This window comes from Pipra filicauda, unplaced genomic scaffold (assembly GCF_003945595.2).
Source record: "Pipra filicauda isolate LSUMZ 115617 unplaced genomic scaffold, ASM394559v2 scaffold1_size10287979_pilon, whole genome shotgun sequence".
Lineage (NCBI taxonomy): Eukaryota > Metazoa > Chordata > Aves > Passeriformes > Pipridae > Pipra > Pipra filicauda.
In genome coordinates, this window is record NW_024104310.1 from 4898445 (window position 1) to 4912014 (window position 13570).

General features: G+C 40.0%; 1 protein-coding gene across 5 annotated transcripts in view; it reads left to right on the forward strand.

Moving 5' to 3' along the window:
- Positions 1-13290, forward strand: part of ABI1 (abl interactor 1) — a 77933-nt gene extending 64643 nt beyond the window's left edge. Inside the window, exons 7-12 of one of the 5 annotated variants that reach the window (XM_027717453.2) lie at positions 633-733; positions 1694-1768; positions 3373-3549; positions 6408-6494; positions 10660-10845; positions 12230-13290. In XM_027717453.2, the coding sequence (XP_027573254.1) occupies positions 633-733; positions 1694-1768; positions 3373-3549; positions 6408-6494; positions 10660-10845; positions 12230-12405 (802 nt within the window). In that variant the 3' untranslated portion in view covers positions 12406-13290. The remainder of the gene's footprint in view (positions 1-632; positions 734-1693; positions 1769-3372; positions 3550-6407; positions 6495-10659; positions 10846-12229) is intronic. The other 4 variants (XM_027717445.2, XM_027717444.2, XM_027717454.2 and 1 more) reach the window with 4 other exon arrangements.
- Positions 13291-13570: the final 280 nt, after the last annotated feature.

The window sequence follows — 13570 nt, forward strand, 5'->3', positions numbered from 1 at the left end:
ATATTAGTTAGACAAAATATGAGCTGGCTGTGCTGTTACCTTTCAGATTGTCTTAGAAACAAATTTCTCATATGCAAAAAGTATGTGCATGGGTAGGGGGGAGTGTTAAATATACTGAAAATTATGTACACGATACCCCACACCCCATCCCAAATGGTTTATCCTGTCTGTTCTCAGTTAAAAACTTACCAATCTAAACTCTGTTCTGAGCAGAGGAAATGTTCCTTCAGCTGACAGCATAAATAATCTTAAATAACTATTTTGAGTTTAGGCATGAACTCTTTCAGCCCCAGCATACTACTTTCAATTATTACAAGGCCCCTGAACTACTCCTGCAGTTGTTACTCCATTGCCTAGAACTTGTATGGTTGATTACCTTTTTACTTTTTGAAGCGTTTAATTACACATTTTATTCATAGTGGTGTTTATCAGCTTATCTGATTCCATTTATTAGTATTGTAATGTATCCAGACTTGATTAGCTGCATGCAATTGTAGGTAAAGACAGGCATTTTACAGGGATTTTTCAACAGTCTGTAATTGAGTTAGGGTAGCAGAGCTCGCACAAAAAGTTGACTGTTGATAAGCTTTTGTAGGAAATGCTGTGCTAATGCTTGTGCCTTTCTTTTGCAGTGGTAGTAGTGGGGGAAGTGGCAGTCGAGAGAACAGTGGAAGCAGCAGTATTGGCATTCCCATTGCCGTGCCTACCCCTTCTCCGCCAACCATCGGGCCAGGTATGTGGGACTCTTCCCATGGTAAATTAAGGCTGCTTGTTACTTGCTTGTGTTTGCAGAGGGATTTTGACTGAATGAGATGTGGTAGAATCTGTCCTGAAGCACAGTCTGCTCAGGAAATCTCTTAGGAGTGCTGAGGGACATCTAGTTTTAATTCTTTACCAAAAGTACTTGCAGGACAATCACAGAATGGCTGGGTGGCTAAAACACCTTTGTTGACCCATGTTTTTACAAGACAATTGAGGGAGTGCAGGGGGAGCAGAAGACAAGTGTGTCCTTTTAAAATGTAAATGTATTTTTAAGTGCCTGTCTACAATTTGACATTTCTGGATGCCCTGATAAGCAGCAGCAGCAGCTATTTATTTCCTATTTAATGGGAAATGTTGTCTTCTGACTTTACCATCTGCAGTGAAAGAGAACCATGCAGGATCTCTCAGCATTGAAAGCATACTTCCATGTCTTTAAGAATGATGAATAGTGAGAATGGGTAGGAACCTTCTTTATTATAAGATGGTAGGATTATTATCTTGGTAATAAACCAACTCAATCACTTGTTTACTCTGTATATTGCAAGTCCAGAAAGCTAATTTGCACAAGAAAATAGTGGAGTTTTGGTGTAATGTAATTTTGTAATTGCAGAGATTTCTCTGTTCCTCAGATAAGTCTTCAGTTCCTTATACGCATGTAGGCTTTCCTTTCCCAGGTTTTTCTGATCCTGCAGTGGTACAAATAGGCATGAAATCTTACTATCATCTGGCAACCCGTAAAAATCAATGGGAATAAGGATTGGCAGGTACAGAACCCTGGATACAATCAGGGCTTGAGTTTGTATCAGTTAACTGAACTTGAGTTTTCCTGTTTGTTCGAGAGGCCTATCAAGTGCCACTGCTTGCTTTCTTTTTTTTTTTTCCCCTTTTTTAAATAATATGACCTAATTGGGAATATAAACTATTTTACTAGCACACATTTCTGTTCCTCTTGGAGCCCTGCCGGCACCACCACTGCCACCACCTCTCCCGATGGGCAGTCTGATAGGTGAGACTTGTCAGTGCTGAAGTGATTGCAGTCATGCTGCATAATCAATAATCAACTCTTCCTAATGGACTTAGTGAGGGTGTTTTTTCTTCTGTGGTGGGACCTACATGATTTTAATATAAAAATCAGCTCTGGGATTTTTTTGTTTGTTTTTAAACAAATCTAATCTCCACTAATTTCCTGTGGTTAAAGCCTCTAAAGCTAAACGCACAAGGTATGGGCAAAAGGCTGCTATTTGCTTGAAATATGTTCCCAGTAAAGCTAAGATCCAATTAATCTGATCTGTAAGATCTCAGAATCAGCTGGTATTTGGCTGTGTCCCTGCTGCTGGTTCACTCCAGCACTTAGCTGGAACTAAGGCACAACAGTTGCACTCTGGCTTAAAATGGTAATTTACGTGTAGGGCGATGTGTGTCTCCTACTCTGTGGGCTTAAGGGGACTGGAAACCACAAAGTGTCTGTAAGTGGCTTGGGTTTGATTCTGTAATGTTGCAGGCAGGTGTCAAACTGGAAGACTTGAGGATATAAACTCACAGTTCTTGAAAAATTGCTTCAAATATTACATATAGCAGTTAGGGTGGGATCTAAAAGTAGTACTTTTCAAAACAGACAGGAAAAGATACCCCACCCTTTCCTGTCACAGGCTGATGACAAAATTGATTGAGTTATGAAATTAGCTTTGGAGGCCTTGACCCACATAACCTTTTGCACTTTCCCTTACTGAAATCTTAAGTGAAAGTGACTTTGGATAGCATTACAGGACTGCAAACTTCTGATCACTTGCAGTTTGTGTGTGTGTGTGCATTTTTAAATATATTTATATCATACATGTATATAAGCACAGAACATTTTATTGCAAAACAGTTTTTGCATTTAGGAATTGCATTGACTCATGTGACCACAAATCTGTGAGAGAAATTAGTTTGCAAGGTGTGATTCTTTTATCAGTCAGAGGTTAATTCTAAAGAGAACTTAAATTGTTTTATTAACCTTGAAGTTTGTGCAGCAAGCATGTGGAAGGTAAATATGGGTGTTTATCCTGAAGAATGAGTGACATACCTTTCTGTCAGCTGGCATTGGTGATTCTGATTTGTTAGTGTAAATTCCATCAATATAAAAGCACAACTAGCAAATATGATTGATAAATGTGCCAAGTGTCTGAAGCTCATGACATTTATTTTACTGTTTTGTTAGAGTGTCGTATATTAGATTGGAGACAAATTTGGGTTCACGATGGAAAACATTTGTTTTGAGCAGAATGTGGATTATTTTTCCGTGTGCATTTTAATAAAGGGTATTGTGTAATTGAGATACTTAGGAGTGGGAAGCTGATTCAATTTTCCAGTCCAATCTAGTCTCTCAAAGTAGTTCTCAACATTTCTCAATGCCCTTTATGTTGGTTTATGTCCTGTGTGTTTTTCTTATTATTGATTGTAACAGGAATGTTTGTTTTCTCTGTTAATCTCCTGTTACAGACCTTAAATTATTGAAGAACTGTAATCAAGTATTTCCCATGTTCTGGACTTTTTCTGTTTTCTGCATTCTATCACAAGTAATGTTCTGCTTAAGTCTTTTCCTTGGTTCCTCTGGCTAATGCTTTTCAGCTGCTCCTGGTTCAGCTCCTGGTTCCCAGTATGGCACAATGACCAGGCAAATCTCGCGACACAACTCTACCACTTCTTCAGCATCTTCTGGTGGATACAGACGGAATCCTTCTGTGACTGCCCCATTTTCTGCTCAACCTCATGTTAATGGCGGGCCTCTTTATTCTCAAAATTCAAGTAAGCTGCTGAGCTCTGAAATCACAAACTGTTTTGAGCAAAATTATTGTAAAAGCATGCATGGCATTTTAATTAATTTATGAAGAGCGTCAATGAGATTACTGCTTTCTTTCCTAAAATAGAAGGAAAAACAAACAAGAAAAACCATATTGAAGTTGTACAGTAATTGCAGTATATGCAATTATACTGTTTTCCCTTCTAACTTGTTTGCTGTTACTCATGACAAGAAATTATTATGATTGCCTGTCTAATTATAGGCAAATTATACTTGGCATTTCAGGTTTGCTTGGAGAACACAAACTAAAACCAGTGTTTTTTGCAGGAGACCTAATATGGTTGTAGTACACTCCCCCCACTACTGGGCTAGTGGCAAGAGAGTACTGTCAGAGCACAATGCTCACATTCCCATTACACAGTTCCTCCCTGCCTCTGTCTCTTTCTTAAATCCTTTCATGATTCAAAGTTTCTCCTTTGTTCCTAGTTTTAAGCCTGACTGTTAAAGAGCTCAAGCCTTTCTGTCTTTTAGTTGATGGCTCCTCTGTGCTTTCACACTAGTAGGAGTATAGGAGGAAATGAATGAGGGAAGGGATGGATGCCATGGGCAAGTGAGCAGATTTTAGTCGGCAGCCTCCTGCCTACCGACCCAACAGGGCAAATGAGGTTTGCTGCAGAAAGGTGTGCAAAAGAAGGATCCACTTGAGTGTTGGTAGAAAGCTCTATCAAAAAGCTTCTTCCTTGCTGTTTCCATAAATTTTGACTATAAATACACATAGAGGAGAGATAGTGATATAGTGGTTTCCCCTGGTAGTGTTCAGCATGCCAACTCTTTAAACTGCACAGGGATATTTCTTTTAAAAAGAAATGTTGATGTTTGGATTGAAGATCTCTTTGGACCAGTGTTTGCTGTTGTGTACTTACTCTTAAGGAAAGAATGCATATAAAATATTTGAGATGCTGAGGTGAAGAGTTTTCTGAGTGGTTTAGAGGTATTACATTTATCAGAAAGTATTTTCATATGTAGACACAGTACCTATCTTTTCTTTTTTCCAATCCTGATTTTCCTCCTGCTCACTCACCCATATTAGCCCTTCATTTTCCTCCACACTCTTGTTCCCCCAAATTAATTCACCATAACAACAGAAACTCCCTCCTGCTTGAACAGTTGTGTTCTGTTGAATAAAGAGGATTTTACTTCTGGGAATAGTTCAGTTGTCTTAAATGCTGTGCACACCACTGTTTCTGAATGTTTACATTTGTCCAAAGCAATTTTTTGCTCAAATGCAGGTGCTGTCTCTTAATCTAGCCTCTCCGGTCTTTTCAAAATACTGATTGTTAACATTTTTTAAACAGTATTTTGACGGGTGTGTTTTTCTATGTGAAACTGTTTTCCTCTGTTTCTGTAACTGATGGTTATTTTTTTAATGCTACTGTCTTGACATTAAATCCAGGTCCCACGTTTCCTTAAGGTTTTACTTTTCATGCTAACAAATACTCTGTTTTTTCTTAGATGTTTACTTCAATTTTGTGAGACACCTGTTTGTTCTCTCTCTTTTATTGATCATTTATCGCATACAGTTTATTTGATTATTGGTTTTGTAATGAACTAAATGCTTCATTTTAATTCATCAAACATTAATCTTAGTTATGGCTTTATTTAAAACTGTTGCTTACTTGGAAGTACGGAACCTCTTTCAAATTTGATTCCAACTGGATTACCCTGCTGAATTCCCACCTTCACAGGAATTTCTCTGTTTCAGTGCAAGAGAAATTCCACTGAGAAGGGACACAGTATAAACAAATGAGTTGAAGTTTTGTAGGTTTCTGGGTGGGGTTTTGTTTTATTTTTCATTCCCTGCACTTCATGGGGAGGCATCCTGCCAGAGGACAACTGGCTTGCCCTACTGCTCCCATTTGTCTTTCCTACCTGTGCAGGGAAGACTTGAACATCTGGGCTGTCAGCACAGCATCTCTGAGAACTGGTGCTGTGTGTCACAAGTCTCATTGCTCATCAGATAGATGCATATTCAAAGACGTGCTTGCAAGTGCTTCCTGAGGAGCTCTGTGCACTGAAGTAGCCACTTGTAGCTGTGGAAGCCTTTGGCAGCGCATTAGGTTGCTGAGTGCCCTCTAACCACAGGAGACTTAGTAAAGCTCCATTCTGCTCTAAATCCACCTGTTTTTTCTATCAGCAAGTAACAAGATCCCTTTTTCTATGAAACCCAAAGGCATAGTAAGCTAGCCCATTGCTCCCATCCCACCAGAACAAAATGATGGGAAGTGCTCTCTATGTGAATGTGAGGTACTGATGTTGGAACACTGTTCTCCTTGCAAAGTCATCATATTTGCTTTGTGTCAGTGCTGCTTTTCTGCACTTGATGCAGCGCTCTACTTTGATTTTAGAGAAGGAGTCCAGAATCATGCGAAATATCACCTCTACTACTAGTAGTGCACTTTGAAAAGATAACTACTAAATTTGAGTAATCCTTATTTAGCAGCAAGACAAAAGCTCAGTTTTACGTGCTCCCCAGGTGAAGCACACAAAACGTGTGAAAGAGCAAGAACCTTCACACGCACACCCTGTGAACTTCCAGACACGCAGCCTGCGCTCGGCTGTTATCTGGCTAAACACGGGCATGCTGTTCTTTTTAAACCTTGATTGGCTAAGCATGAATTCAGCCTTGTTGGAAACACAAGCTTGAAGAAGGTTCTTGTGTGTGTGTTCTTGTTGTTCTTTACATACTTTGTTTTGTGGTCCTGGTTACTGACGGCTGCTTTTGTTTGTTTCTTTTTTTTTTTCCTTTGTCCGTTTGACTTTCCCCGATATGGTGTATGTGTGTGTGCGTGTGTGTTGCTACCAGTTTCTATTGCTCCACCCCCTCCCCCTATGCCTCAGTTGACTCCACAGATACCTCTCACAGGCTTCGTGGCCAGGGTGCAGGAAAACAGTAAGTTTGGACAAGCTGAGCTGTTAAAGGGTAGAGCCTACTCTCTTCTAGCATGCATGGCTGGCAAGTCAGACTCTATTTTGTTTCCTTTTCCAGAAGCTAATACCATCTTGCATTCTAGTGTCAATATGCTATTGGAGCTGAAGGGCACACTCTTCAATATTTTATAACATGTGCATGATTATTACTGACCCATTTAAGTTCTGAACTGCAAATTTATTACAGAAATACAGTGTGAAATGTGGCATATGTTTGGTGTGAATATAAAAATGTATCTTAATTGAAAATATTAATTTCATGTTGAATCATTCTGCCTTTTCCACTAGGGATAATTGATTAGTTTTAATTAGAAAAGCTTATGTAGAATGTCAAAATACGTGCTGTGTAACCATTGATTCCAATACTGTAGTACTTTTCAGGAAGCTGTACAGTCAATTGAAAATGTGCAGTCTTAAGATCTAATGCCATTGCAAAGGAGCTTGTAAGGCATCTCTCCTCTCGGCAGCCTTTCATTCTCCATTTCTTTGTACTCTCTAGTCCGATTTCCCTGCTGAGCTTCTTGCAGCATAGCTCTGCTTGTTAGGTTTGTGAGAGAAATGCTCCCTAGCTATGACCTGTGCTGCAAGGTGTTCTATACTGCTTTTACCATTACTGCCTGATTCCTTTCAGGTGAGTGTCACTGTGCTAGTGCAGATGTAAAGGCATGTTCTTGATCTGAGGATATCTTTTCCGTAGGAATACCTTGCAGTTCTTTTGGTAACAGACTGAAAGCAATGTAGATAGGGCGTGAAATAAATAAAAAAATTTTTTAAGTGTTCGGGAACCATTGCAAGGTTTGCTAGGATCTCAGGGGCTCCTGCTACGCCGTTGGCTATGTAGTTCCCGCATCCATTTAGGGCCCTCTAGGTCTGAGCTCCCATTAGAGCATTTAAGTGGTCATGTTCTGAGCATTCCCCTAGAGAGACATCTAGGAGACATCTCCCTCATTCTCATTCAAAATGAAGGTATTTTGGTGTTGTGCTTGGTATATAGTAAGAATCATGTTGATGTAGAATACTATGCCACAGAATTGCGTTGACAAACCTTTCCAAAATTCAAAGTGTAGAGAGAAACCTGCTGAAGATGAAGGTTACAGAATGTCTTCACTTGCAGATAAACTTGAGAAAATTGACACCTGCTTCTGAATTGTTCCAAGTATTGTCCTCCTGGAGATAACACAGCCCTTGGGAGAGCAGAGGTGAAAGGGACAGACTTATTCGTGTGTGCAACGACAAAATGCAAGCTGACTTGTGAATGAGATTGCAGCAAAATAGCTGAAGCTTGAAATCTGGTCTTAAGAATTGTTCTTTTTATTTTCTTCCTCTTAATAGTCCCTTGGGTTTGAAAGTTATATAACAAGTATGGCTTTGAGCTGCTGCTGCCTCATTTTGGAGGCAGGGGGGTGTGTGGCAGTCTGCGCATAGGCTCAGCAAAACTGGCTGTAGAGGCTGTTGTTGAGTTTTGGCATTGTGTGCTAGACTTTCATCTGCCTTGTTCTCTGCAAGAAGTCTCTGGGGGAGTGGAGTTAGGGGGACGTGGGTGGACTTGTCTTTTCCTTATCATAGAGATCTGTGGATGAAAGCAACATCCTCTGCTCTGTGGACTTCTTTCAGAGGACAAGGATAGAGGGCTTAGAAATGATGCAACACCTTTTTTCCTGCGCCCTGAGCCCAAACTGTGGGTATTGCCTCAGAGAGGTTTTCCAGTGTGTCTGGTGCCCGGGGACAACTGATTGGATGTAAATTGCTGTACTGTCACACCCAGTCCTTTCAAAAGGAGTATGTTGGTCCCCATTTAAAGAACAGGGATGGGAATGCATAAGAAAAGATATCTCAACTTGGAGCTGTATAAATACTCATCCTTTTACCCTTTTTCATTTAGTCTGGCTTTTTGTATGCTTTTTCCCCCTCCTCTAGGAGAAGTGATGCTACCCTAGAATCTGCTTAAGTTTAGAACCACGAAGAGTCTAGGTTAAAGTCCAAGAGGCGAGGGGATACTTCGATGGGGTGGCACTTGTCTAATTTTCTGTTCCATTCTCTGCCCTCGTTTAAATGTGAAGTTCAATTGTTTTAAATGTTTCCCATAAAGCTTGCAGTTTCTGCACTGCATCTCAGTTAGAGTATGTGTTGGCACTTTTACACTTGCATTTCCTGCCCTCTTTTCTTCTTTTTAAATATGCAATTTCATTGTTCAATAAATATAACCTTTCTTTGCATTTAAAAAAATTTTTGCATTTCTTAAGGTAAGGATTTCTCAAGATCACAAAGGATTGTTGTTTCAATACTTTTTTTCCTGGCTGCAGACAGAAATTAAGGGGAGAAATACTTTTTGTGAAAGATGTGCTGAAACTACTGCACAAAATCAGTCCATTCATAAACAGTGTTGTCATGTGCCTGTGGTGGATTAATGAATCCTGCCTGTGAGTGCTATTCAGTAACAGGGGCAAGACATAGTGCTCACTCCACCAAAGACTTTGTTAGTCTGTCTCCAAGTGACATAAATGGGCTTCTGTATGGGAGAGGAATCCTTAATACAGTGGCAGCCAGTCTTACTAATGGAGAGAGCTGTGGGGTGTGCAGCTCAGCTGATCAAGTTGAAGAGGAGCTGGGCTTGCAGGTGGAGCAGAGCATTGACTCTTGAAGTGTAGGGAGCAGGCTGGATGCCAGTTCTGAGGCAGCCTCTGCCCCAGCAGCTCCTACCAGCTTCTGCCCCCTGGCAGCAGATCTGGCTTCCCCTGTACCAGCACAGCCAGTCTGACCCAGCAAGGACATGGGAGCTGTGCTCAAGCCCCGTGTCAGGAGCATGGGGATGAAGAGGAAAGGTTTGTCACCACTGGAGTAGCAACCAGGTGAAAGTAAAGGGTGTTCAAGCAAACAGAAATCCTGTTTCTAATCTCCTGTGCCATTTTAATTAGCGGTAGCTAAAGCTTCGCTCAATGCAATATTCCCTTACTCTGTAGCTTGGCTTTCTTCTCAAAATTTGTGTGCTGGACCTGCACATCCTGGAGCCTGATAGCTCATTCTATCAAACCTTGCCTAGAGCAGTGGTTTTCAGCCTGTTTTCAATGTGCAGAATCCCAAATCACTTGAAAATGAACCTGTATTGCTATGTAACAAAGTTGATTTTAGCGACAGTAGCTTCCTTTCAGTAACTTCTGGCTTCTTAGTGCTTACACCTAGGTCTGTGTGTAGTGGACCACAGCTCCCAAGGAATAGGATAAGTGACTTGATGTCTTGCCTCTGAGCATGCCATCTCTCTCCTTTGCTGCCAGCTGCTGTGAACATCACTGGAATCTAATTTGATGAACTGATTTTAAAAGTGATTGTACCATAATGCCTTTCTCTTTTTTCCTTTTCCCAAAGCAACTTGTAATTGTGATGATTGGAGAATCTCAGGGCAGGAATTTGACATTTTGGATTATACACTTAATTCCTTGAGCACTTTTTCCCTAAGAGGAGCAGCTGCCTGTTGTAGTTTTCCATTTGTTAATTAAATCCTGAATGTGTGCACACACACACAAGCTAGTCTGCAAGATAAGGATCTGTACAAAGCTTTTCTTCTGCAGAAGGATTACTTGGCTTTCTCTTACCTGTTTAAATCTTAAATACTAGTCTCTTCCCTTTTTTATGATCCACACCAGATCTTTTTGTCCCCTTAATGCTAGCTCTGAGAGAGAAGGAATCCAAGGAAGCAGTGTTCAGATATAAATTAAAGTGATGGTTACAGACAAAGGATTTGTTAAAAAAAGATGAAGCTGCTGGCCCAGTCCAGAGGCCTGTTGCTGCCTGGCTCAGAGGGTGCCACTCGGAGTCCTCCCATAGCTAACGCTGCAGCGCATGGACGTCGGAGCAGGAAGCTTTCCTCTCTGCTGATGTTCAGCTTATGCCCCGCAGCATGTGCTTTAGTAGCATTTATACGTAGATTTGACCACTAATAACAAATATAGTTGTGTGTTGTAGCTGTTTAATACAAAGCCTCTTGTTTCTAATCAGTGCATGGAATTATAGTGCATGCTATGTGTGTTGTCCCCCCACCCCTTTTATTTACAGTGTACAGCCTCAGGTTTGTTTGCATCTCCACACTGTTTTTGATTTAAGAAAAAAAAATAATCTCCAAACGTTTCTAGTTGCTGATAGCCCGACTCCTCCCCCACCTCCACCCCCCGATGAGATGCCGATGTTTGATGACTCTCCTCCTCCTCCACCCCCACCTCCCGTGGATTATGAGGATGAGGAGGCTGCTGTTGTGCAGTACAGCGATCCCTATGCAGATGGAGATCCTGCTTGGGCACCTAAAAACTATATAGAGAAAGGTAAGAGAGGCGTTACAGCTGCCTTAGTGCAATATCAGAGGATTAATGGTATCTGAAGGGAATGAAGGACTTAATGTGGGTCTGATGAGAACAATCATTGTCCCTCCTAAGTCAGAACTCGATCCATGCTGTCCTTAGTTTGTTTGTGGCTACACCTAATGTTATAAGATACAATCCTTTTTTGGACAAATTATAAAATACCGTCAAGCATTCTGGGACAGATGAAAACCAAAAAGCTTCTTTATGAGATGCAGATGTAAATTGTGTGGCTTTCATCTTTTCTGGACTGTGTCTTTAGCTACCTCAGGATTGCTAGGCAGTCATCTAGAAACTGTTGCAAAAAGGTCAGAAATTGAGCTTTATTTATTGCACTGAACTAGATAGCTAGAGCAGATCATTAGACTTCCACCTATAGAATGTGTTGAGGAAATTTATCAGTGACTCCCCCATCAGCAAACTACAAACTAATGTAGTAAATGTCTCTTCCCATGAATAATAGAGATGCTGATTTCCTGCCTAAGACATCAGATTTCTGAGAATATATATATATGTGTAAAGTAGTAGATTCTTGGAATTCCTAAAGCTGATCAACTGCATAAATCCATGTTAACTGTTTTGAATGGTAAGGCTATGATGTCTAACTCTGTATATTCATAGTGGTAGTTTCTAACTCCACTATTGTTGGTGGCAAGACTTACTTTCCTTAAGGTGATCTCTGCTTCGTTAGTGGCACACAGTGAGTTGGAGATTGGTAAGAGTGTTCACCAAGCACGTACTGAAAAATAGCGGATGTTGCTGTAAATTTGCTTCTGCTTTCTCCTACAGTAGCGTTTCTACTTGCACACATTGCAGCTTCTTGAAAATTGATACCAGAACTTCCTATCATACAGAAGCTCTGTAGGAAAGACCATCCATTTGTTGGAGTAGCTTAACACAGTGATGTGTAGATCCCACACTGAATACAGTGTGTGTGTATATATATATATATATCCAGGGACCCTAGTGAAATTATTTAAAAAAAAAAATTTATTTTGAGGTACTCAGACCAGAAATGGCTGCCACACTTAAGGAGTCAGTTATTTCATACTTCAGCTTTAAGTGTCCATATGCACTGCTTTACTGTGTCGCAGTCAGATGTACCTCTCTGTCAGCAGCTTAACTGAGCGTTCAGTGTAGTCACCACCCACTTCTTATTGGTGGCTAATGTTGCAAGGAAAGTAAAATTTCATTTTCTGGACTTAACGTTCAACAGGGAAAGCATGTGGATTCATTATGGAAAATCCCAGGATAGCAAACTAGTCTTTTAATATTTTTTGAAGTACAATTGTTTTTTAATACTGGTGCTATTAATAAAATGCTAAACGTGTCCCTTTCCAATCCACAGTTGTTGCTATATATGACTATACAAAGGACAAAGACGATGAGCTGTCATTTATGGAGGGTGCAATCATTTATGTGATAAAGAAGAACGATGACGGCTGGTATGAAGGAGTTTGCAATCGAGTAACTGGCTTGTTTCCTGGGAATTACGTTGAATCAATCATGCACTATGCCGATTAAAATCCTTTGCTTTTCAAAGTTTGGTCTTGTATTCAGTCATACCATGATTATTTACAAGGGGTAACTAAAAGCTAACAGGATTGTCTTAATATACTTTCAAAAAAATTGTGCCCATTTCTTCAGGCCATACTGTTTTAATGGTATGATTGAATGTCCATCTCTGAGTCTCTGGGGACAGTATGTCTTACCTGATGGCAATTTGTAAAACAAACAACTGTCTATAACTGGTTATACTTATTTACTTATGCATTGTTAATTTTATGACCAGCCTAAATATTATGGGGAAGTAGGGTATAATATTTAATGAACCATGATCAGATTGTGCCATTACATTTTTCAGTACAGCATGGTAACTAACACTACGTTAGACTAACATATTAAAATCTGGATGAGAAGTTTAATGTTAGTGCTGGTCATATTACTTTTTGTTTAGACTCTTTGCTCATTCTTGAACTATATTTGTTTAAAGCATGCATACAAACTTATGTATTGAAATATACTTTTTTAAAAATCCAAGATGCTTCCAATTGTTGTAATCTTTACCTGGAGTATTCTCACTAAAGTCTATTACAATGAGTTGTTTGGGTCTAAGGTGTCCATGTGAATCAAAAAATGGGTGGTCTTATGTATGTGTAATTTGTACCCAAGTTTTTTTAATGAGTAAATTTACATTATGACTTTTTCCATTCATAAATATATAAGTGAACCAAAGGTCTTGTCCATTACTTTGTTGGTTGGCTTGGTAAAGAAGGCTGGAATACTAAGGTAGCAAAATCATGGCTGTGTTATCCCAGGCAATGTACTGAAAAGCAAATGTTTGTAACATGAATTTATCACTGACAGAGGGAAAATAAATTAGATCTGAAACCCTGAATTACACACTTACACATACTCTTAAAGGTTCTTTTCTTCCAACATTTAATTACAGCAAGGATTCTTGATTTAATCTAGTTAGCTAGATGCAGTAAAACTTGGACACCATCTGTAACTTACAGTTCTCTGAGGAAACTCTGTGTGGCTTGGTGATGTGCCCTGCTGAGGAGAGACAGCGAGGTGTCCTCCAGAGAGCACCCAGGGGGAACACACACAACAGGAACTTGGCCATTGTGTTAAGACATCACAGGCAGAGATAGAGATTGTGTGCCTCCCTGTTCTACAAATTCTG